Genomic DNA, 24,725 nt, shown 5'->3' with positions numbered 1-24,725 from the left:
ACCAGGCTCCTCTGTCCATGGGATTTTCCAGGCAAGAGTACTGAAGTTGGGTGCCATTGCCTTCTAGGCATCATGTAATACACACAGTGTGTTAGCATTACTTGATAAAAATGTGGACCACAACACTTGTAAACAGAACTGTTTTATATGTGAGAGTCAGGAGTCTTCCTTGCTGGTTGACACTGACTCAAGAACTCTTCTGATACATCAATATAATACATAGTTTGTGTATTAAACAAATTAGGTTTAACTGGACTCTCATTTTTAGCTTATTCATTTCCGTCTATAAAGATATCTTTAGAGACTGTTCATACATCTTGAAATCTAGATATAACATGTCTACTAGTTAGTTTGACCTAACTAGTTCAGAACTTTAATGTTTATATCTTCCTTTTTTTTTTTTCCCCTTGTTTGCAGCCCCTTTAGTTATTAGAGAATTGGGAAAACTTTGAGGATTTACTTTAGAATCTGGAGAGTAGAGGAATTCTGTTTTCAGTGTCTAGGAAGGGAAGGAAACATAGATTTAAGTACTGATACAATTAAAAACAAAAACAAAACAAAGGTGAAGAGGGAGCAGGCCAATTAGTGTATCTTCCTGAAGAAAAGGAAGGCAGTTGCACAACATTGAATATACACAACACTATCAAACTACACACTTAAAAATAATTAAGATGGGTACATTTTATGTGTATTGTGTATTTTGCCACAATTAATTTTTTTTTAATTTAGTGAAATATAAAATAGAAAAAGAAAGCAAAGGCAGTAGATATGAAAACCAGAATATGTCAGGAAAGGTGTCAGTTGTTTTAGTTTCTAGTCTTACACTTTTTCATAACCTGTTGGAGTCCTTCATCTAGGCTTTAGGTATCATAGCCAGTGACTTGAAATAGGAGGCGCCTCCCCTGAAAGAAAGAACCGTGTGGGTAGGGAGTACTTGGAATCCTTCATTTCATCATAGTTTGTAAGAGGAGGGAGAAAAGGGAAAGGAGTGAATGAATGTGTTCTTAGAGTCTCAGGTTAGAACTTGAAGTGTATTTTTCTTTAGAAATACTTTAGGAAATGGTGTTTAGTTTCCATAGTACTTATTTATTTTAATCTTCAAGAACACCATGAATTAAATGGATATTTGTGGACTCATTTGAAATCTTGACTACCATGTATATTGGTATGTCAGTTTGTTTCTGAGTTCAGAAGAACTAACTTGTGGATCTACTGTTAGAAGGTTCGGGATTACAATTATAAAAACTAGGATTAGAATAATGAAGTGTATTCACAATGTGCTTTTATTATTTTCAGAGAAGTCTCATGTAACAATTTATAGCTTGGAATACTAAGAAACTGTATTTGGAGTTTGGAATATTGAGTATTAACTGAGTTTGGAATACTGAGTGTTGGAATATTGAGAAAAGAGTTCAATTCTTATTTTTTTTTCCTATTAATTTATAAGCAATTGAGAAAATTGTTTAGATTACCTCCAGTAAACCTGGAATTAATGATTTGTGTTGTTTGTATGCAGATGTTCTCATTAATATAGATGGCATTAATGTGACTCACTGGAAAAGCATTTCTGTAAGAGCTTGAGATGAAGAGAACTATATTCTAATTAAGCATTCCTTAAAGTATCAATATCTGTTGTTTTGTATAGAGGTAGAAAGTATTGTTAAGCGTTACATTATCCCCAAATTACATTTTTACTGTTACCTGGATTCATTGTGGTTCTGAGTTGAATGTAACTGGATTATATTTGAAGAGAAGTTTTACTGATAACTTTGTAACTGTCAAAATTACTCCTGATGTTTTTTTTCCTTTTCTGATTAAATGCTTACTGACAAACCACAATGTTGTCATTTATTTAATTAGAAAAACCCATTCGTTAAGAAATTTTATTCAAATGGTTTATTACAAGGGAGAGGATTTATTATTGTAGTAAGAGAAAGGGAATATTGCAACAGGGCGACTGGCCATAACAGAGGGGACATATGTATACCTATGGCTGATTCATGTTGATATTTGACAGAAAACAACAAAATTCTGGAAAGCAATTCTCCTTCAATTAAAAAATAAAGATCTGTAAGCATCTCCTTTACTTTTAAATGATATCAGTAGTTAGAAAAAGCCTAGTTTTAGTATAACTTCTAAAAAGTGAATTAACTGTGATTTTGTTGCTCCTCTTCTCATTGGTAATGATTTGGACCAATTTGCCTCTAGGCTAAACAGCAGTTGAATCTACGTACGCATATGGCTGATGAAAATAAGAATGAATATGCTGCACAATTACAAAACTTTAATGGAGAACAGCACAAACATTTCTACGTAGTGATTCCTCAGATTTACAAGGTAAAATTTAGATATATGAAATTAACCTTATTTTAGATCTGAGAAACCTAGTCTTGAAATGTAAAACTTTAAAATGCCAGGCATCAGTCAGAATGTTTCTAGATTCACTAGTCATCAAAATTGGTAATAAATTTATGATTGATTATAGATGTGAAAAGTAATTTTTTTTTACTTTGAAATCACAAATTTTTCTACAGATTTCATAGTGGTATATTAAATAATTCACTAAAACAATGACATTTCTAGATAAATTCTCATGCTACATTAAGTATTGTGAGATGGGAGACTTCATTGGAATTTTGTATTGTAGTCTGCTTATCTAGAATTTGGACGTAGCCTTTGACACTATAACAGGATCATTGGCGTTAGTCCAGATGGCAGAAATAAATCTTAAATGCATTTGCTAGCCTGGTTTTTGCCTGCTTGTCTTCCTAGCTGTCAGATCATAAATGTAATTCAGGCTTCTAAACCCCATCCATCATCATTTAGCAGTTGCCAAACAGCCCTCAGGTAAAGACCCTGGAATTTACATGAAGGTGAAATTATGTTACTGCCTATTCTAGAAAGAAGAGAAATTAGAAAAAAGGGATTTAGTGAAACAGTGTTGAAAGAAGTGGTACCTGGGAGAGCTGAGCTTATGTGAAAAGTGTACACAGTCCAACATGTACACCTGTGGCTGATTCATGGCAATGTATGGCAAAAACCACCACAGTATTGTAAAGTAATTAGCCTCTAATTAAAATTAATTAATTAAATTTTTTTTTAAAGTGTCAGTCCAAATACACCCCCCGCCCCAGCCAAGCTATTAATAGAGCTACAAAGGAAACTGCAAAGGAAGCATAGTGAGAGGTGGTGGACTAGAGAAAGTATGATATTGGTCGTTTAATCCAGGGCATCTAGTCAGCCAGTCCTCACTCTGTAGTGCTTTTCTAAACTTAATAGCTAAGTCTTCATATTCAGGGGAGACCTTAATTTGTAGATTCACTGCTTTGTTATGTTTGGGGGCTTGCTCTTTTTGTTTGGACTTTGCTGTGGAGCAGTCTTGCCACTTTGTGATACTGGATTCAGTCCTTCTGTGAAAATGCTGGTCTCAAAATAAATTCCCAGGCTTTGGGAAGTAAAGAGGAAAAAATAGTATGAAGGCTATAGGAGTTAGGGGACTTAAGCAGTGTAATTGCTTCCTAAAAAGAAGAAAGGTCATTGTTGTTGACAAATAGGAAGTGTCAAAAATTGCCTTTAAGTTATTTGGCTTCATGTGCCCTGGCATAATTCTGAATAGCAGGTGCCAGTGAATTTTTTGAGTAGGGATCCCATACATGTACCACTTTGACCTTGCAGCTTCTTGTTTTTCCTCTTGTGTCCCCAACCTTTTGACACGTTAAGCTGTAGACTGTAGTAGGTTTGGGTGCCTGTTAGTATGTGGTTGACTGTGGATTCTTAGTCCAGCCAGATCTTGGCAAAGTGTTCTGAACTAACTTAAGGGTTTAGAAGTCTCACATTTGTATATGTTGTATGCCAGCTGCTTGAAAAAGAAAGAAAAGTCTCAAAATTTCTGTTTTCAAATGAAACTTTACTGAAGAATAAAAGGCAGAGGTTGTATGAAGCAGGGAGCTGGTAAGCTGTAGGGAGTCCCTTATAAGGCTTGAAAACCGGTGTCACCTGGTTTTAGGATATACTAAGCCTTGAATTTTTATTCTTTTGCTATTTCACAGGCCTCAAGTTTTAAGTGCTTTCACTCTGTAGCACTTGTTAAAAGGTACTTAAAACAGTGTAACTGTTTGGGGATATCTTCGTGGGATTTTTGTTTGTTTGTTTTTTGGAAGGGAGTTTCTTCAGAATGAAAAGTCAATTTTCTTTTTTTTTAAATTCCTAATTATTAGCAACTGCAAGAAATGGATGAACGAAGGACTATTAAACTTAGTGAGTGTTACAGAGGATTTGCAGACTCAGAACGGAAAGTTATTCCTATCATTTCAAAGTGTTTGGAAGGAATGATTCTTGCAGCAAAATCAGTTGACGAAAGAAGAGTAAGTGTTTTATAATTTGAATAATGTATTTGATTTAAATTAATGAAATGGATTGGGGGGAGTAATTGATGGATTATTGATTTTAAGTTATATTCTGTATAAGTAAGTCTGGCTATACATTAGACTCCTTCAGGCTGTAAGGATCACTTTAAACACTAAAGTTCTAATCATTTAAAAGAGTTCTAATGCTTCTCTTTCTTTTCCCCACTAATTTTTCAGTTCTATTCCAAGAGTATAACTAACTTGTAAACTGTATGTTGCAAACTGTATTATACTATTATCATTTAAACTGTTAGAGAAAGTTTAAAGAAGGAAATGGTCAGATCTAGAGTTAAAAGAGTTCCTTATTGCCAGAAGAGTTGGCATTTGAGTTGCATTCTGAACCGTGAGTAGTATATGAATGATGGCCCATGAGAAAAGAAAGGAGAGCATTGTGAGTAGAAGTAACTGCCTTGAAGAAGCCCTTCTCATGCAGGCTGCAGTCATCAGGGTGTACACACTGAGCCTCAACCAACATCCTTGTTTTAGAATCATCATGTCAACCTGTGACCCTGAATCCATTTCATTACCCATTTCTTTTTATCAGTCTTTTTTTTTTTTTTTTAATTGGAGTATGGTTGATTTACAGTTTTGTGCCAGTCTCTGCTGTACAGCAAAATGACAGTTATGTACATATATACATTCCTTTTTATATTCTTGTCCATTATACTTTATCAAAGGGTATAGAGTATAGTTCCCTGTGTTCTGCATCTACAGTAGGACCTTGTTGTTTATCCATTCTAGATATATAATAGTTTGCATCTACTAACTCTAAACTCCCAGACCATCCCTCTCTTTTCCCTTTTTTCTGTTCATTACCTATTTTTTTTAATCTGATTTAGGTTAAAAGAAATTGACTTTCTTTGTATTGTCTTTCTGGCAAAAAGTCTTAAGATATTTCAATTCTTCTGATCTGTTTCTAAAGATAATAAGAAGCCCTGTTCTTCTTGAAGAAATAAATTTAATTATCTTATTATATCTTGAGTAAGGTTTAGAAAAGTTCTCGTACCGGTTATTTTTCAGTAAATATTGATTTAATGACTCAGAAACTGAGGATATGAGAGAAGAGAAAGAAAAGAGAACCAGTGTTTGGGGAGTGCAAAATAGGTACTGCATATTTTAGTCTTGACAGCAGGTTGGTTTTGTATGAGTGAGGATCTTTCCTGTAACAGAATTCTGACTTAAATAAAAGAAAGAAAAGATTTGGGGGTTCTTTAATTGGGAATTCAAAGTTACATCTTGGTGTGACGGATCCAAGATTAGAAATATAGTTAGGTCCCTCCTCCTCTCAACCTGTTCTTACCCTTTAGCAAATGATTGGTGTGGGTGGCATTAGTGACAAAAAAAAAAAAGTAAGGTATAACTTAAGGATGACTTTTGACTTAAGTGATAGGCAAAATGTACTATCAGCAGAAATAAGGAATAAAATAGGAGAGGTTGGTTGGAGTGCGGGAGGAGTTTGTAAAGAATTCTGTTTGAAACTAATGAGTTTAAAGTGTCAGTAAAACATTCACATAGAGGTATATGTATGTCCAAAACTAGCATGTAATACTTAGGTGAGCTTTACGGTTTTGGGTGAATGGTCTAAGCTTTACAATTTCAGAGTTACTTTTTACACTCTACTGTTTGTGAGATCTTCATTGCTCTGTTAATATTTCCAAGTATGTCTTTAATACATTTTATTTATCCTTTCCCCTTTTGGGTAAATGGAAGCCTTTCTGCTTGTCTCCTACCCTGTTTTACAGTTAGACACCCTTTCCTCTATTCTGTAAAACAGAAAACCTTTTTCCTTTTTCCTTTAAAACTTGGAATTTCTTCTTGAGAGTAACCTCTTCCTATATCCTTTTTTGTCAGTTAGAAGTTAAATATCAGCTAACTACTCAAGATGAAATTCAGTGGGTTAAAGCTATGGAGTGAAAACATCCATGACTATTACAAATTTTATAAGTGGTCATTTGTTTGTGAAATTTTTTTATAGGAATTAAAATATTTAGGGGTTATTTCATATTTACAGGAAATAATTATTTATTTTGAACCTTTAATAAGTATTGTAGAATTATTTCTTTAAATTTTTATTTGTTTTCTGACACAGATTTAAGATTTTGAAAGCTAATATGGTACTGTTCTTACATGTAGGACTCTCAGATGGTAGTAGACTCCTTTAAGTCTGGATTTGAACCTCCCGGAGACTTTCCATTTGAAGATTACAGTCAGCATATTTATAGAACCATTTCTGATGGGACTATCAGTGCATCCAAACAAGAAAGTGGAAAGGTGGATGCCAAAACCACAGTAGGAAAGGCCAAGGGCAAGTTGTGGCTCTTTGGAAAGAAGCCAAAGGTAAAAGTCATTAAAATTTTCTGAGCTGATGATTTTGTTCTAGTCTGTCATTTAAAATAATATAGATATTGGATGGATAATGGTTTACTATTAATAGAGAATAAATATTTTTATATGAATGATTCAATTAACTTTTCACTTAGAAACATAGAATTTTGTACCTTCATAATAAAAATTAATTCTGAATTTAACATCATTTAATGAGTAAAAATATTAAATAAGTAGTATCTCTTAAATTATATACTTTTGAAATTTCATTTGTATGTAGTTTCAGTTCAAATTTTTTAGGAATCATGATGTGACTGTGAGATCACTGAAATTGCAGTTCTCAATTGGAATGATTGATCACAGCAAAAATAAATGTCAAATTAGGTCTTACAGATCATACTAACAGTTATTTTTATCATCCATGTGAATATTTTTATCATCCATGTGAATATTTAATGGGAAGGGGCTCAATGCGTGTAATTATTTGAAGTTTTAAAAAATCTCTAGTTTATTAAGAGAGTCTCTCTCTTAACTTCTTGTCTAAACCCATCTTTTGATGTGCTGGTTATTTTAGATAAATTTAGCTCAGCCAGTGAGCAATTGGAATAAATGAGTATTTAATCTTATCAATTTAATGGCTATAAAGTGTCATATCAGTAGGAGAATAGATAATCTGATGTTCTGTATTTGTTAAAGTATAGATTATTTTAATTCATTTTTCTGCTTTTGACATATGAATTTAGATAACATTTAACTCAAATTATAATATACCTATAAAAATCTTTAAAAGCACAATTAACTCAAGCTTTATTTATGCTTTTCATAACATTGTTCCATCGAGAAGTTGAGAGGTGAGACTTTTTTAAGACAGATCAGAGTAGCTAGGAAAACTTAGATAAACAAGGAATACTGAAAATTTTTTTTAAAAAAGAGGTGCAACAGGGATGAAATAGAAACAGAGATGAAAGCCACAAATGTAATGAATTTTTTTTTGCTTGTTTATGATAGTAGTTACAGTTTTAATACTTTATTTTAATAGACATTGCCTGTTTAGATAACTTTATAGCTTCTGCCGTTATCTCTGACAAGTATAGGTTAAGTGTGACTAACTAGGTGGTTTTAATAATCTATAAATCAGAAGATATTTTTTTATCTAGGTCATATTGCTCTCTCTAACCTTATAATTTGTATACTCTATATTTTCAGTCTGTTAGCTTGTAAAAAAGTGATCAAATGAAATGGTACATTTTTAAAAGTACATTTGACTTTAAAATGACAGTTCTGGCAAAACTGTGTTAAGATTCTTATAATATTTTTACAGAAAACTATTTGAGATATATTTTGTAAAAAGTATGTTGCCAAAAATAGAATTTTCATTTAGGAAAAAAAGGTATGCACATTTGGCTTATTGATTCCTTTCTTTATTTCCATATTAGCCACAATCCCCACCCTTAACCCCTACTAGTTTATTCACATCCAGTACTCCTAATGGGTCCCAGTTTCTCACATTCTCCATTGAGCCCGTGCATTATTGTATGAATGAAATAAAAACAGGGAAGCCCAGAATTCCTTCTTTCAGAAGTCTCAAAAGAGGGGTAAGTTTAATAATGGGTTAAAATGCATGACGGCCTATTGTGTGTGTAGTGTGGCTTTTAATACTCTCCACCCTCATTATAAGGCTCTCTCCTATAAATATATAGTTTAAAACACCACAGAATTAAGTATAGCTGCCCTCAAGTTAAAAATAACTCCTCTTTATAACATTTGAAATGCTCAACCATAAAAGAATGGTATTATAAAGAGGGTGCTGGGTACAATCATATTAGCTATTTTTCTTTTTTTTTGTTTATGTGAAGTCATATGTCCACCATTGTCTTGTAATGTATTTACATTTTTAAGACTTTCAGTAATTTGTCACTGAAATTATTCATGTAATAATCTGTCACTAGTGACTTCTGTGAATTTTATAAAGTATTATTTTGTTGGCAGAAAAAAATAAAGTTCCATTTTAATTTTAATTGCCCTACTTTCAGAAACATAAAACACAATTGCCAATAGTTAAATTTAAAAAATCAAAGACAGGCATGTTAAATAATCAAGATTGTAGATCAAATTAAAATAATATATTGCAAAGTACATTGTATAAGTTATAAAGCCTATAAAAATACTAGATTTTATTGAGTAATGGATACATGGAATTTGTTTTCTTAAACTGAAAAAAAAAAAAAGTTTTTTACCAAATTTTTCATTTTTTTCCCCATAAGCTAGCCTTTATCATTTACTTATAACTAAAGATTCCCTTGGAGAAGGAAATGGCAACCTACTCCAGTATTCTTGCCTGGAAAATCCCATGGATGGAGGAGCCTGGTGGGATACAGTCCATGGAGTTGCAGAGAGTCAGACAGGACTGAAAGACTAACACAAAGATACTCTGCAAATGAAAAGTTTTAGGATAGTGAAAAACAAATACTAAACTGTTTCTTAGCAACAACTGTTAAATACTACTGATAAATTAGTGTTAATTCATTATGTTAGACTAATTTCTGTTGTTTAAGATCTGATTTGAAGGGCATGGTTGTAATATTCATAGCTCGTAATTTAGATACATTTAGATTTGTATGAGCATTTGTTTAGACATATAAAAATCTTAGGTGTAATAACCCACAGATGAGAACTCAAGAGTTTGTTAGTGTCATAAGAAGTCTAGTTGTTAACAGCATTGCACTCACTCTTGGACTTACTCTTACTTTCAGTCCCTCTCTCCTTTCTCTCTCCCTGCTGCTACTCCCTTCCTCTCTCCCTTTCTCCCCTTTCTTTTTCCTGTTCTGTCTAGCCTGTATGCTTCTCACTCTTCGGTAACAGTTTCTATCTTTAAATTGCTTTAGTTGGGTTTCTCTTTTGGTCATATGTAGAACAAGATACATATCTTATAGGGCAATATTATATTATTATTTGCTTTTCTACTCAAACAGTATGACAAGCTAATTGGTGTTAACAAGGCAACAGAAATGTCCCAGTGTATTACATTCTTTTGGGGACTTCCTTTTTTTCCTGTAATGACCTGAACTTCTTTGCATTACCTTTCCTAATTCTGTGTGTGAATGTAGGTTAATTCATGGCATTCTGAAAAGTCCCTGTGAATGAGTCTGTGTTACCCTTACAGGCACTACAGGTGCCTGTAATCAGTTTTAAAAGCTCTTTTCACTTGTTTAAAAGACTTTAAGAAATCATACTTGGGATTTTTGTTGCCTGAATTATGAGAGTAGAATTAATTCCCATCTTTCTTGTTTGTGATGACTTAGACTTCATTAAATATTATGCTCTTGCAGAAATCAATGGTAATCAAAAATTGCAATTATGTTTGTAATTTCTAGGAGCCATATTTTTGGAATCTCTCAGGTATCCTGCATATCGAGTCTACCAGGGCCAGTTACAGTACCTTGCACAGCATAGTCTTAGGGATATGAAGTACATACAATTCTGTGAAAAAAAGTTTAGTTAGTTAGAACTGTGAGCCCTGGAGAAAGAAGCTTAAATAAGTGACATCTTTATTGTTACTGAATAAATTCATAGGTAGAATTTTATAACTGTCGAACTTAAAAGTGTCTGTGTGGTCATTACTTATTATATTTCCACATATTGCTTCAGCTTTAAATACTAGGACATTTGTTGGGGTAGGGAGGCTAATTCCAGTAGGCCAAAATGGTTGCACTTATTATTAGTTATCATGCCAAAGAAAAAAGCAGTATGCAAGATAGAAAATATGATAGACAAACCAGCTGGAGAATGGAGAATAGAACAGGAAGTATAAAGTTCATTACCTTGGCATTGAGAAGTTTCTTTCTGCTTTGATTGATATTTGGTAGTTTAATTGATACTATTTCAAAATTGTGTTTTATTTCCACTTAAGAATGTTCTCAATATAGAAAAGGAAGAAGATATGCTTTAACAAACCATTTATGTGTTTTTACATGAATTTACATGTAAGTCCATAAAACTGAAAAAGTCTTATGGTTTATTAAAGCTGATGAGTTGTACCATTCAAATCAGAATCTTGTTTTGAGCTATATTTGTTTCATCATTTTTCTTAAATATCTGCTTTTGGCTTTTATAAAAATTTATAATTTCTTTCATTCTTAAGAAAACCTGCAGTTTCCATTATCTTTAAGGACATGAGAAATGTTATATTGGACCAGTGTTTTTTAATTTGATGGTGGTACTGGTAGACTTTTTCTGAGGGATGAGGGTCTATAATTTCCTTCTGTGACATCAAGGTCTAACCTTAAATAGATATTTAGTGCACATTCAAAAGCTATTTAATATAGAAATGAATAATTTTTAACTACTTCATTGGTGCTTACTGGGTGCTCCTTTTTCTTAGTGTATATATATATATATATTTATCTAGCAGTAGTGAGTCCATCTAGCAAGTCCATGTTTACTGTCTAAATTATTCATGATCTTATAGGCTTATAGAGTCATTTTTGTAAGCTTTTATTATCCAGAATACTGTTCTCAGGATTTTCCTACCTTAAAGTTAAATACACGTAATAATTTGAATTGCCTAACTGATTTCCTTTTTAGCTCCCTTATGTATTTATTAAGATATAGGAGGTATGTGAAATTTTCAGTATAGTATTTCTCTATTGAACATGAATTGCTTTAAAAAAGACAAAATATATTTCTAATATTTACGAAGAACTTGAGTTTTTATATCCCCAAATCTAATGAACTGTGATTTTACTGTCTAATTAATAGTAAAACTAAGTTAGCTAAAAACTGAAACATTTAATATTTCAGTTTTAACTATATTACTCTTTTCTCTAAAATGTATTAATAAAGAAACTGGAAAAATAAGCTGCTTGAGATTATCATAAAAGAAATTCAAATAATTTACCTATTTTGTTTCTTATTGATATGATTTTGTTTTAATAATATTTATAGAAGACCATAAATATCTTATAAAAATTTAAAACTCTAATCTTAACAGGAATTTTGTCATAGCAAAATAAGTTGTGGTTTTTGTTCCCTGAAACTACTGACAGTCTAAAGAATGTTAAGCTTAATTTGGAAAGATAATGGATAGCATATGTCATCTTTTCTTATCATTGTAACCATTAATATATATGGCCAGATCATCAGCGATAAGGGGTAGATATTTTTCTCAGCTATTTATTAAAATCTGTATTTTTATGTGAAATTCTACCTGATGTCCTCCATATTCTCTAAAACACCTTGGCTTAGTAAACAGGGAAAAACAGAAATTTTAGAAACTGCTAAACAAATGCAATGAATGTGAAGATAAACTTTGTAAGTTCTCCTGGGTATTATGAGTCACTGTGTGTGAGTATGTGGGTGTGCGCACACACGTATGCATGTGTACATGTGTGTTTAGTTGGGATGCTTGACAGATGCAATGCCGGTTGCAGAACCCTGGGAACCCACAGAATATGGATGATACATACATAAGCATATATATATATTTATATATTCATAATATGAGAGGACTCTGCTATGTCGGATTTTCAGAAAGAATAAATTTTAACCAGTTTTCTAAAAATCAAAGTTATATTTTTAGTGTTGCTTTTCGAGTGTATGGATTTCAGAATGAAAACTGAAAAAGAGAAGCTATATCTTCAAAGCAAAATTCAACCCATATATTGTATCTGTTAGCAAATATGTATGGGAAACATGAATCTAGGTGGCTCATTATTATTTTGATAATAGTGTGTTTTTTTAATGTGTCTGTACATTAAAAATAGCATCTTAAAACTAAAGTAGAAATGTTACCCTTATCTACCCATGACATATTCAAGTTCAAAACAATATTTTGAATTACAAAAATTCAGATAATGATGTTTAATGCATTGGGAAGAGTATTCCATTCTTTAATACTACATATAATATTTCTTTAAAATGGCTAATATTAGATCTTTATGTTCAACTTTTTGAGCATTAGGATTTTGAGAATGAAGAGCTGTATATGTGAAATCCACTTATGTAAAAGTTCTCTTTTAAAGAAGAAAATACATGATTGCTGATAAAATCATTACTATTTACTTTTGAGTTTTAGTTGCACTTAGAAAATATCTGCCCATTATCATCAGTGTATATATTTTTTTTTTGCAAGTAATTTACTTTCCCCAAAATGTGGTTACAGTTGTTTTTCTGGCATAATTGTTTGGATTGTGAAGTGTACATGATTTATTTTAATATCGTAAAAAAAAAAAAAACAGTATAAGTTATTGCATCTTCTGTATTATGGTTTCATGTGAATAATATACCATTTCTTTCTATTTTCCATTGAACTATTCAGTGGTCGGTGAAGATGGTAAGCCTTATGTGCTGATGTGTATACTGTGCCAGTATTAAATATATCACAAAACATTGTTTTGTTTAATTTAAAGCAAAGTGGTAAGGTCCATCCCCACATGTTACCTTGTGTGTCTTTTCTTTCTATAATCCATAGTCCAACACATGCCAGTACCTTTGATGTCATAAAATTTAATAATAATGTGGTTAACTGTAACTCATTAAGCACTTAAATGTTATTGGGTGGAGTCTTTTCATGTTACAGAGAATAAAATTAAACATCATTTTAAAAGTTACCTGGTGGAACAAAAGTTTATGTTTTTACAAAAGGAAAATTAAAAATGATTTTTCTTAACTCTGTAAAAAGAAAGATCCTGTAAGTTTGATATGTAGTTTATCACAAACATCATTAGATTTTCCAAAAAGTGAAAAAGAAAGATTTCCTACTCGTTTCATTAGTCAGTGCTTTCTTTTTGTCTACTACTTGAATGGGGATGAAAGTACAAATAACCTAAATATCGTGTGTGTGCGCGTGTATGTGTGCATGTGTAGTATTCCTTTATACATATGTTTCAAACAAATTAATGAAACTGCATTGTGAAGACCTAACATAAAAATTATTGGGTGTTTACATAGTTTCTCATTTTTGGAAAACAAACCAGTCTTTTTCAGACTCTTGCAGTTTGACCCTTTATGAATTACCATGTAGTAGAAGAGGTTTTTTAATGTCTCAGAGTCTTCTTTACAGCCATAGGAAATAGAATGAGTTTAGTTCTCATATTCTATAAAGGAATATGTTATAATGTCAAAATGGGATATTAGAGATTCAAGTGCCTAGCTATTGTTAATAAATTTGAGAACAGTTTCATTACAGATAGTGAAAAGAAATTGGAAGATTTATGTCTCAAGTCATTGTGAATTTATTACAATACTGCCAACAAAACCATATTGAAATATACTTTTTCATTTCATTATATTTTTATCTTTGGCACAATATAATAGTTTTCAAACTATTGTACCTCAAATTAGATTAAATCTGACAACTTATATTTCTAATTGACCCCTAAATTTAAAGGCACTTTGTAGGAAATTTTGCCATTTGTTTATTTACATCAGATTTTTTGTGATTGATGGATTTTTATTTCTGGTGACTGGTAGATTAAAAAGCAAAGGTCACTTAGGAAAGATGTCCTCATTTTTTCAAGGCAGGCTTATTGAATATCTGTAATGTTCAGGTCATTTGCATAAAATTTTGTTATGAATTAAATGTTATATTTGATCATGTATTATCTGAAAGGTGAGTTTGATTTTTTAAGAGAAACACAAATGATGAAATAAAGCTGTTTAACTATGTTATAGGCATAAATGGCTCAAAGAGCAAGGATGCATTTGTTGTGGGAGTTTATTTCAGCAATACTTTAAAAATTGAACTTATATGTTCTTAAAATCCCCATTTTTAAAATAAAAATGAAGAATAATAGTTGTCATCAATTTTTGAGTATGTAAAATCTTACATAAACATAGGCTCATATTAAACAGAATCAATACTTGCTAACATTGGATGTAGTTGTGTCATCTTTAAGCAGATAACTAAGGTAACAATGACATGATTAATATTTAAGAGGAGAAAGACATCATTTGAATCACAAGTTACATCAAAGTACTAGAATGTTTTCTTAAATGATGTAGTTTTCTTGAATATAAAAACATTAAAAATTTTCAGACATTGAGGATCCTTCCTAAATAAGGATTTTGTCTTTCTTTGGATTATATCTCTATTTCAAGAACTGAGGTATGGTTGTACAGAAGGATAATTGAAAATAAATCCCTTATTGGAATATAATTTTGACTGACATTTCACACAGTGGATAGTTCTACCTTTTTATTTTTTAATGATCAAGTATGTTTTGGTCCTAATGAATGGTTTAATAAATGTAGTCACTCAAAGACTGTGTAATATTAAAATATTTTTCATTAGTTTGCCTTTATGAGGTAAGTTGCTTAATTGACTCAATTATATAAACTTTTAATATGTTCAGTCTTAACATTTGTAATATCCTTACTGTCATGGCAATAGATTTGATTTGGGAATGTGGTGGAATATGTTATATATAAAATATTTTGTATAGATGAGAAATGTTACATGTTTCCATTTCGTTGTTGTTGCTGTAAGAAGGTTCATCTGTATTTATTTTAACTCTGCCAAGACCTGAATATAATGTTATACTGGTAATAACCAGTTTTCTGTATCTGGTGATATTTTTACCTATTCTATTTCATGATTTTATAAAGTGACTGGAATCTGAACTCTTTCTTCAGTATGATTATTTTAATTAACATACATGTACATACATATGTAGATTTCTTTTTCTTAAAAGGAGTCGTTGGGCTAATTTGAAATTAAAATTGATATATATTCTTTCTTTATAATAGGTGTATTTTAGAAATAAAATTTCATGAAAGTATTTTTATAATGATTTAGATTCTCTTTTCAGGGCCCAGCACTAGAAGATTTCAGTCATCTGCCACCAGAACAGAGACGTAAAAAACTGCAGCAGCGCATTGATGAACTTAACAGAGAACTACAGAAAGAATCAGATCAAAAGTATTTTCCCATTAAGTCCTCTCTATTATTCCTTTCAGAGTCTAATATGAATGATATGTTTAAATGTGGGGTATAAAAGGCTTAAAAATTATACATCCTAATTGAAATACTTTTTCAGGGAAAACTAGATTTTGGAAAATTGTGTGATTGCTCTGTGATATTTTTAAACTGAAATGTTAGAGAGTTTCTTAGGTTCAGTTTACTTATTGGATGCTAATAGTGTATGTGTATGTCTTCCATAAAATTTAAAGATAGTTTTGATTTATTATCAAGGGTATATACTTTGATAATTTTTGTTTTGCTTTGGTATGTAAATGGAGCTCAATAGAAATCTGAGGCTGAAATTACTGTGCAGCAGAAATGTTGGAAAACGGTGTTTAATTACTTGCAACTGCAGATCATTCACTCATAGCTTTAATTTTTTTTCAACTTCATAAAGAGTTTCTTTTGGTTCAGTTTTATTTTAGTAAATATAGAAATTTATATATGATGAATAAAGGGTTATTACAGTGATTGGTAACTTATATCTGCTGTTACACTGAAGATAAAATTGAAGCTTAAACTCTAACATGAGTGATTGAAGAATTCATATTTGAGAATCATCTGAAGATAGGTGGTATTAGTCAATTATGTCTCAGTGAAACTGGAAAAAACAAAGCAATGAGATCCTCCTTAAAAAGAAGGACCGTAGGATGAGACGAGAAGAAATCTGTCATTTTATGAAATACACTTAAGGATGAACAGAAAAAAAGGAGGAGCCAGTGAGGGAAATAATGAGATAAAGGTAAAAGGAAAGAAAAAGAAAATATTACCTCCAGGAAATCAAGGAAGAAAAGAGTATTAGGGGATGTTAGTAATGTCAGATGTTAAGAGTCCAGAGGAGCTAATTGAGGCATAATTTACAGTGGTAAGATTGGAGAAGTGAAGAGGATGAGTGATGTGAACTTAGAGAGAGGTGGTATAGATGGGTTGGGAGGATGACAGTGCTCTGAAGTAAGGTAAGGAACACCAGTGGAATAATGTGTCTGGATGGGGGCATGTAGTGACTTTGATTTGGGACATGATGAGTTTAAGAACATTGGGGAATATTCTTCCAGCCCTTGATTAAATCTATATAATCTCATTTAGGAAGCAAGAAATGAGACATGAAATCTTTTTTGAAAAAATTATAAATGTTTTAAAAGACTGTCTCTATAAATTACTAATATTCAGTATGTACATGATCAACTTTGTGCAGATTATCTTTAATCAGGTAATGTTTGATTAAAGTTAAAGAACTAGGACTCTTAAGATTAGGCTGCATGTGAGTCCCCAGAATCAAATGAAACTCTTTTACCTGGAAACATGTGAAGTGAATGTTTAATTTTGTGGCTTCCTTCTCATTTTCAGAGAAGCGCTCAACAAAATGAAAGATGTATATGAGAAGAATCCACAAATGGGGGACCCAGGGAGTTTGCAGCCTAAATTAGCAGAGACCATGAATAATATTGACCGCCTGCGAATGGAAATCCACAAGAATGAGGTAGATTTGTTGTTTAGCAGTTTTCAAAGATAAGTTCATTTTTATAAACTTCATTATGATAAATTGGTTCTTGATAGAATTATCCTCAAATATTTTCTTGTAGGGTTTATAATCTAAAAGTAAGGCATCATTATGATATAAAAATAAGGTATCATCTTTAGAATTAGCCCCTCATTGAAGTTTTTTTCTTATTTAAAACTTTATGTAAAACTAAATGTTTATACTATTTTTAATCAGCTGTAACACTGATCACTGACCAAATTGAAATAAAGATTTCCCTTGTCTAAGAATTACATAATAATAAAGGCTCAAATCACATTTTCAATGTAGAATATCTTATGAACTTTAAAATATACTTATTGAGCTCAGTTTTATTTGTTTTTCCCCGTAAGGCTTGGCTCTCTGAAGTTGAAGGCAAAACAGGTGGAAGAGGAGACAGAAGACATAGCAGTGACATAAATCATCTTGTAACACAGGGACGAGAAAGGTTATTTTTGCATTTTATTTGTATTTTTTTCTCCCCCAACCCCCAGACTTTTCTCTTTTGTCCTAAATTTTGGACAATTCTCTTTTTTCCTAATCTGATAAGTTTGGCTTTTAATAACTCAGTCTTTGAACCTAAATAATTCTCTGTTCTTTACATTAGCTACAGATGAATTATGATTTCTTATTTTGCTACTCATTTCTAGTTTGTAATGCATCTAAAAACAGAGGTAGGAACTTGGAAAATTCTGGGAGTTATAGTCTGGAGGCATGGGCTCCTCAAACCTAGGAAGAGTGCCTGAAAGTTTAGATGGAGTTGGGTAGCTTATACCAAAGAAAAATTTAACTGTCAAATTACTCAAAGTTTTGTAAATAAAATAAGTGTATATTGCTAGATTGGATCAGAGCTTCCAAAAGACATTTTACCAAGTTTCCATGTTTTCAGATCATTTGTGACATTTTCTCCCTTTGAATAATATTTCCACCACCCCATCCCCACCTTATAGTAAAATCCAACAAATTTCAACTCAGAGAAGAATTTGAGAGATCTAGTATCAATAATTGGTTTATATCTAATTACATTGTAATTTGAGCAAATTGAGTTTTTAAAAAAATTTTACTGGCTTATAGTTGATTTATGGTATTAGTTTCAGATGTACAATAAAGTGATTCAGTTATACGTATAATCATTTTCAAATTCTTTTCTCATATAGGTTATCACAGAATATTGAGTAGAGTTCCCTATGCTATACAGTAGATCCTTGTTGGTTATCTATCTTATGTATAGTAGTGTTGTGTGTGTGTTAATCCTAAAATCCTGATTTATCCCTCCCCTTCACATTTAGCAAATTCATTTTTAGTGTTGAGTCTCAGTTTCCTAAAATATAAAATAAAGATGAAAATACCTGTCATTCAGGGTTATTGGTAATGAAGGAAATAATGTACACAAAGCACCTAACAGTAAGATACCTGGTAGCAGGATGTTAATTCCTCTTCCTCTCCCTTATCACTTTTTGAAAGAGTACATTTCCTTAAGAGATAGTACAACACGAGTTTTTGTTATTAAATGATAGGATACTGAAAGGGGAACTCCCCAGGTCAGTAGGTGCCCAATATGCTACTGGAGATCAGTGGAGAAATAACTCCAGAAAGAATGAAGGGATGGAGCCAAAGCAAAAACAATACCTAGTTGTGGATGTGACTGGTGATAGAAGCAAGGTCTGATGCTGTAAAGAGCAATATTGCATAGGAACCTGGAATGTCAGGGCCATGAATCGAGGCAAATTGGAAGTGGTCAAACAAGAGATGGCAAGAGTGAATGTCGACATTCTAGGAATCAGTGAACTGAAATGGACTGGAATGGGTGAATTTAACTCAGATGACCATTATATCTACTACTGTGGGCAGGAATCCCTTAGAAGAAATGGAGTAGCCATCATGGTCAACAAAAGAGTCTGAAATGCAGTACTTGGATGCAATCTCAAAAACGACAGAATGATCTCTGTTCGTTTCCAAGGCAAACCATTCAATATCACGGTAATCCAAGCCTATGCCCCAACAAGTAACGCTGAAGAAGCTGAAATTGAATGGTTCTATGAAGACCTACAAGACCTTTTAGAACTAACACCCAAAAAAGATGTCCTTTCCATTATAGGGGACTGGAAGGCAAAAGTAGGAAGTCAAGAAACACCTGGAGTAACAGGCAAATTTGGCCTAGGAGTACGGAATGAAGCAGGGCAAAGGCTAATAGAGTTTTCCCAAGAGAACACACTTTTTAGCAAATACCCTCTTCCAGCAACACAAGAGAAGACTCTACACATGGATATCACCAGATGGTTGACACTGAATTCAGATTGATTATATTTGTTGCAGCCAAAGATGGAGTAGCTCTATACAGTCAGCAAAAAAAGACTGGGAGCTGACTGTGGCTCATATCATGAGCTCCTTACTGCCAAATTCAGACTTAAATTGAAGAAAGTGGGGAAAACCACTAGACCATTCAGGTATGACCTAAATCAAATCCCTTATGATTATACAGTGGAAGTGAGAAATAAATTTAAGAGACTAGATCAGATAGACAGAGTGCCTGATGAACTATGGACAGAGGTTCATGACACTGTTCAGGACAGGGATCAAGACCATCCCCATGGAAAAGAAATGCAAAAAAGCAAAATGGCTGTCTGCAGAGGCCTTACAAATAGCTGTGAAAAGAAGAGAAGCAAAAAGCAAAGGAGAAAAGGAAAGAAACAAGCATCTGAATGCAGAGTTCTAAAGAATAGTAAGAAGAGATAAGAAAGCCTTCCTCAGCGATCAGTGCAAAGAAATAGAGGAAAACAACAGAATGGGAAAGACTAGAGATCTCTTCAAGAAAATTAGAGATACCAAGGGAACATTTCATGCAAAGATGGGCTTGATAAAGGACAGAAATGGTATGGACCTTAACAGAAGCAGAAGATATTAAGAAGAGGTGGCAAGAATACACAGAAGAACTGTACAAAAAAGATCTTCATGACCCAGATAATCACGATGGTGTGATCACTCACCTAGAGCCAGACATCCTGGAATGTGAAGTCAAGTGGGCCTTAGAAAGCATCACTACGAACAAAGGTGGTGGAGGTGATAGAATTCCAGTTGAGCTATTGCAAATCCTGAAAGATGATGCTGTGAAAGTGCTGCACTCAATATGCCAGCACATTTGGAAAACTCAGCAGTGGCCACAGGACTGGAAAAGGTCAGTTTTCATTCCAATCCCAAAAAAAGGCAATGCCAAAGAATGCTCAAACTACTGCACAATTGCACTCATCTCACACGCTAGTAAAGTAATGCTCAAAATTCTCCAAGCCAGGCTTCAGCAATACGTGAACCGCAAACTTCTTTAGATGTTCAACCAAGTTTTAGAAAAGGCAGAGGAACCAGAGATCAAATTGCCAACACCTGCTGGATCATCGAAAAAGCAAGAGAGTTCCAGAAAAATATCTATTTCTGCTTTATTGACTATGCCAAAGCCTTTGACTGTGTGGATCACAATAAACTATGGAAAATTCTGAAAGAGATGGAAATACCAGACCACTTTACCTGCCTCTTGAGAAACCTATATGCAGGTCAGGAAGCAACAGTTAGAACTGGACATGGAACAACGGACTGGTTCCAAATAGGAAAAGGAGTACGTCAAGGCTGTATATTGTTACCCTGCTTATTTAACTTCTATGCGGAGTACATCATGAGAAACGCTGGGCTGGAAGAAGCACAAGCTGGAATCAAGATTGCCGGGAGAAATCTCAATAACCTCAGATATGCAGATGATGCCACCCTTATGGCAGAAAGTGAAGAGGAACTAAAGAGCCTCTTGATGAAAGTGAAAGAAGAGAGTGAAAAAGTTGGCTTAAAGCTCAACATTCAGAAAATGAAGATCATGGCATCTGGTCCCATCACTTCATGAGAAATAGATGAGGAAACAGTGGAAACAGTGTCAGACTTTATATTTTGGGGCTTCAAAATCACTACAGATGGTGATTGCAGCCATGAAATTAAAAGACGCTTACTCCTTGGAAGGAAAGTTATGACCAACCTAGATAGCATATTGAAAAGCAGAGACATTACTTTGCCAACAGAGGTCCATCTAGTCAAGGCTATGGTTTTTCCAGTGGTCATGTATGGATGTGAGAGTTGGACTGTGAAGAAGGCTGAGTGCTGAAGAATTGATGCTTTTGAACTGTGGTGTTGGAGAAGACTCTTGAGAGTCCCTTGGACTGCAAGGAGATCCAACCAGTCCATACTAAAGGAGATCAGTCCTGGGTGTTCATTGGAAGGACTGATGCTAAAGCTGAAACTCCAATACTTTGGCCACCTCATGCAAAGAGTTGACTCATTGGAAAAGACCCTGATGCTGGGAGGGATTGGAGGCAGGAGGAGAAGGGGACGACAGAGGATGAGATGGCTGGATGGCCTCACTGACTCGATGGACGTGAGTCTGAGTGAATTCTGGGAGTTGGTGATGGACAGGGAGGCCTTGAGTGCTGTGATTCATGGGGTCACAAAGAGTCGGACACAACTGAGCGACTGAACTGAACTGAGATTAAAATAATCTAATCTCTGTGGTTTGTGTTATTAAGAATGTAGCTTCCAGACATACTGAAAATACTGCAAAATCTAATCAGGCAAATTTTACTATTATTAAAATCTCATTCAGTCATCTGATTATTTGGCAAAATTAACATTTTTCTCTTGAAGTAAAAATTTACCAAAAAATTGTCTTTGTCTTGCCTGCTCTCTTGGATTTTCTTAGTTACTAACTTTCCTGTTAATGTGGTTAGTTGGAAATCAATTTTCCTAGGAGTCTTTTGATTTTCAGTGACAGGATGAGTCTTCTACCCATACTGACTTAAACAGAAATGGGATTGTATTGACTGACTTTAGGGAGAGCTTGATCTAGGAACTCAGATGATATCTTCAGTTTTCCATTTCTTCCTCACAGTTCTGTCTTCCACTGTGTTAACTTCATTTTAAGGCTCTATATCAGTTCAGTTCACTCACTCAGTCGTGTCCAACTCGTTGCAACCCATGAACCGCAGCATGCCAGGCCTCCCTGTCCATCACCAACTCCCGGAATTTACCCAAACCCATGTCCATTGAGTCAGTGATGCCATCCAACCATCTCATCCTCTGTCGTCCCCTTCTCCTCCTGCCTTCAATCTTTCCTAGCACCAGGGTTTTTTCAAACGAGTCAATCTTCGCATCAAGTGGCCAAAGTATTGGAATTTCAGCTTCAACATCAGTCCTTCCAATGAACACCCATGACTGATCTCCTTTAGTTTGGAGTGGTTGGATCTCCTTGAAGTCCAAGGGGCTCTCAAGAGTCTTCTCCAACACCACAGTTCAAAAGCATCAATTCTCGGTGCTAAGCTTTCTTTATAGTCTAACTTTCACATCCATACATGATCACTGGAAAAACCATAGCCTAGACTAGTGAACCTTTGTTGACAAAATAATGTCTCTGCTTTTTAATATGCTGTCTAGGTTGGTCATAACTTTCCTTCCAAGGAGTAAGCGTCTTTTAATTTCATGGCTGCAATCACCATCTGCAGTGATTTTGGAGCACAAAAAATAAAGTCAGCCACTGTTTCCACTGTTTCTCCATCTATTTGCTATGAAGTGGTGGGACTGGATGCCATGATCTTAGTTTTCTGAATGTTGAGCTTTAAGCCAACTTTTTCACTCTCCTCTTTCACTTTCATCAAGAGGTTCTTTAGTTCTTCACTTTCTGCCATAAGGGTGGTGTCATCTGCATATTTGACGTTATTGATATTTCTCCCAGCATTCATGATTCCAGCTTGTGTTTCTTCCAGCCCAGCGTTTCTCATGATTCACTCTACATATAAGTTAAATAAGCAGGGTGACAATATACAGCTTTGACATATTCCTTTTCCTATTTGGAACCCGTCTGTTGTTGCATGTCCATTTCTAACTGTTGCTTCCTGACCTGCATATAGTTTTCTCAAGAGGCAGGTAAAGTGGTCTGGTATTTCCATCTCTTTCAGAATTTTCCATAGTTTATTGTGATCCACACAGTCAAAGGCTTTGGCATAGTCAATAAAGCAGAAATAGATGTTTTTCTGGAACTCTCTTGCTTTTTCGATGATCCAGCAGGTGTTGGCAATTTGATCTCTGGTTCCTCTGCCTTTTCTAAATCCAGCTTGTACATCAGAAGTTCACGGTTCACGTATTGCTGAAGCCTGGCTTGGAGAATTTTGAGCATTACTTTACTAGTGTGTGAAATGAGCACAGTTGTGCAGTAGTTTGAGCATTCTTTGGCATTGCCTTTCTTTGGGATTGGAATGAAAACTGACCTTTTCCGGTCCTGTGGCCACTGCTGAGTTTTCCAAATGTGCTGGCATATTGAGTGCAGCACTTTCACAGCATCATCTTTCAGGATTTAAAATAGCTCAACTGGAATTCCATCACCTCCACTAGCTTTGTTCGTAGTGATGCTTTCTAAGGCCCACTTGACTTCACATTCCAGGATGTCTGGCTCTAGGTGAGTGATCACAACATCGTGATTATCTGGGTCATGAAGATCTTCTTTGTACAGTCTCTATATGGTGATCTTCTAAATCTGTAAGCTCATATTTCTCCAGGTTTGGGTCCAGTGATAAAGGAAGGGAGTTTCTCTTTCAGTAATCCCAAACAAGAGTCTGTTATATCTTACTGAGTTACATGCCTACCTGTGGGCTATTCACTCTGGTCATGCAAGTTCTCTGCTAAGATGGATCTTCTGGAACCAGGGCAGAGCAAGTCTACCTGAAGCCTGTGAAGTGAACATGGGTCTGTGTGGGTCCTCTAAGAAATTTTAGTTTTCTTGCAAAAGCAGTGGGTGAATCCCTCCATCCCTCTTGAATCTGGGATGATAAAAACCAACTGTTCATGACACTTTTCCATTTTATCTCTGGACCCACTGATAATGAGACATATTTACTAAGTACATGTTATATGCCTGCTGCTGCTACTAAGTGACCTCAGTCGTGTCCGACTCTGTGTGACCCCATAGACCGCAGCCCACCAGGCTGCCCCGTCCCTGGGATTCTCCAGGCAAGAACACTGGAGTGGGTTGCCATTTCCTTCTCCAGTGCCTAGAACATTATTATCTTTAATTTTTTTAATTTCAGAAAATCCAACAAAGAAGCATTTTGAATTAGAAGCCATGCAGACACACATATTTCAACATTTAAGAAAATAAAAGCTTAATTGGGAACTGTGTCATTGATTTTTGATTCTCTCAATTGATCTTGTGGAGATCAGTTTGTAGATAATATAAAAAGTTCCCATCTTTGTGATACCTGATGAGATATAATTTTGTTTTATAGTCCTGAGGGAAGTTACACTGATGATGCAAACCAAGAAGTTCGTGGACCACCCCAACAGCATGGCCACCACAGTGAATTTGATGATGAGTTTGAAGATGATGATCCCTTGCCTGCTATTGGACACTGCAAAGCTATCTACCCTTTTGATGGTATGATTTTCTTAATGCATTGTATTTGATAAAATTGGTTCCTTAAAGTCTACATGTGTACTG

General features: G+C 34.0%; 1 protein-coding gene across 5 annotated transcripts in view; it reads left to right on the top strand.

Moving 5' to 3' along the window:
- The window catches only part of FNBP1L (formin binding protein 1 like), a 137,104-nt gene that overhangs the window by 89,801 nt on the left and 22,578 nt on the right, over positions 1-24,725 (top strand). For all 5 annotated transcript variants that reach the window (XR_009735352.1, XM_061411163.1, XM_061411161.1 and 2 more), the window contains exons 7-13: positions 2,209-2,337; positions 4,218-4,364; positions 6,540-6,743; positions 15,539-15,648; positions 17,038-17,170; positions 17,563-17,657; positions 24,514-24,662. Coding sequence is in view for 4 of the 5 variants with exons in the window: in XM_061411163.1 (XP_061267147.1) it covers positions 2,209-2,337; positions 4,218-4,364; positions 6,540-6,743; positions 15,539-15,648; positions 17,038-17,170; positions 17,563-17,657; positions 24,514-24,662 (967 nt within the window). In the remaining variant the exon portion in view is untranslated. The remainder of the gene's footprint in view (positions 1-2,208; positions 2,338-4,217; positions 4,365-6,539; positions 6,744-15,538; positions 15,649-17,037; positions 17,171-17,562; positions 17,658-24,513; positions 24,663-24,725) is intronic.

Source organism: Bos javanicus, chromosome 3 (genome assembly GCF_032452875.1).
Source record: "Bos javanicus breed banteng chromosome 3, ARS-OSU_banteng_1.0, whole genome shotgun sequence".
Taxonomy (NCBI): domain Eukaryota; kingdom Metazoa; phylum Chordata; class Mammalia; order Artiodactyla; family Bovidae; genus Bos; species Bos javanicus.
Note: the sequence above shows the minus strand (reverse complement) of the source record. Positions and strands in the feature narration are given on the sequence as shown.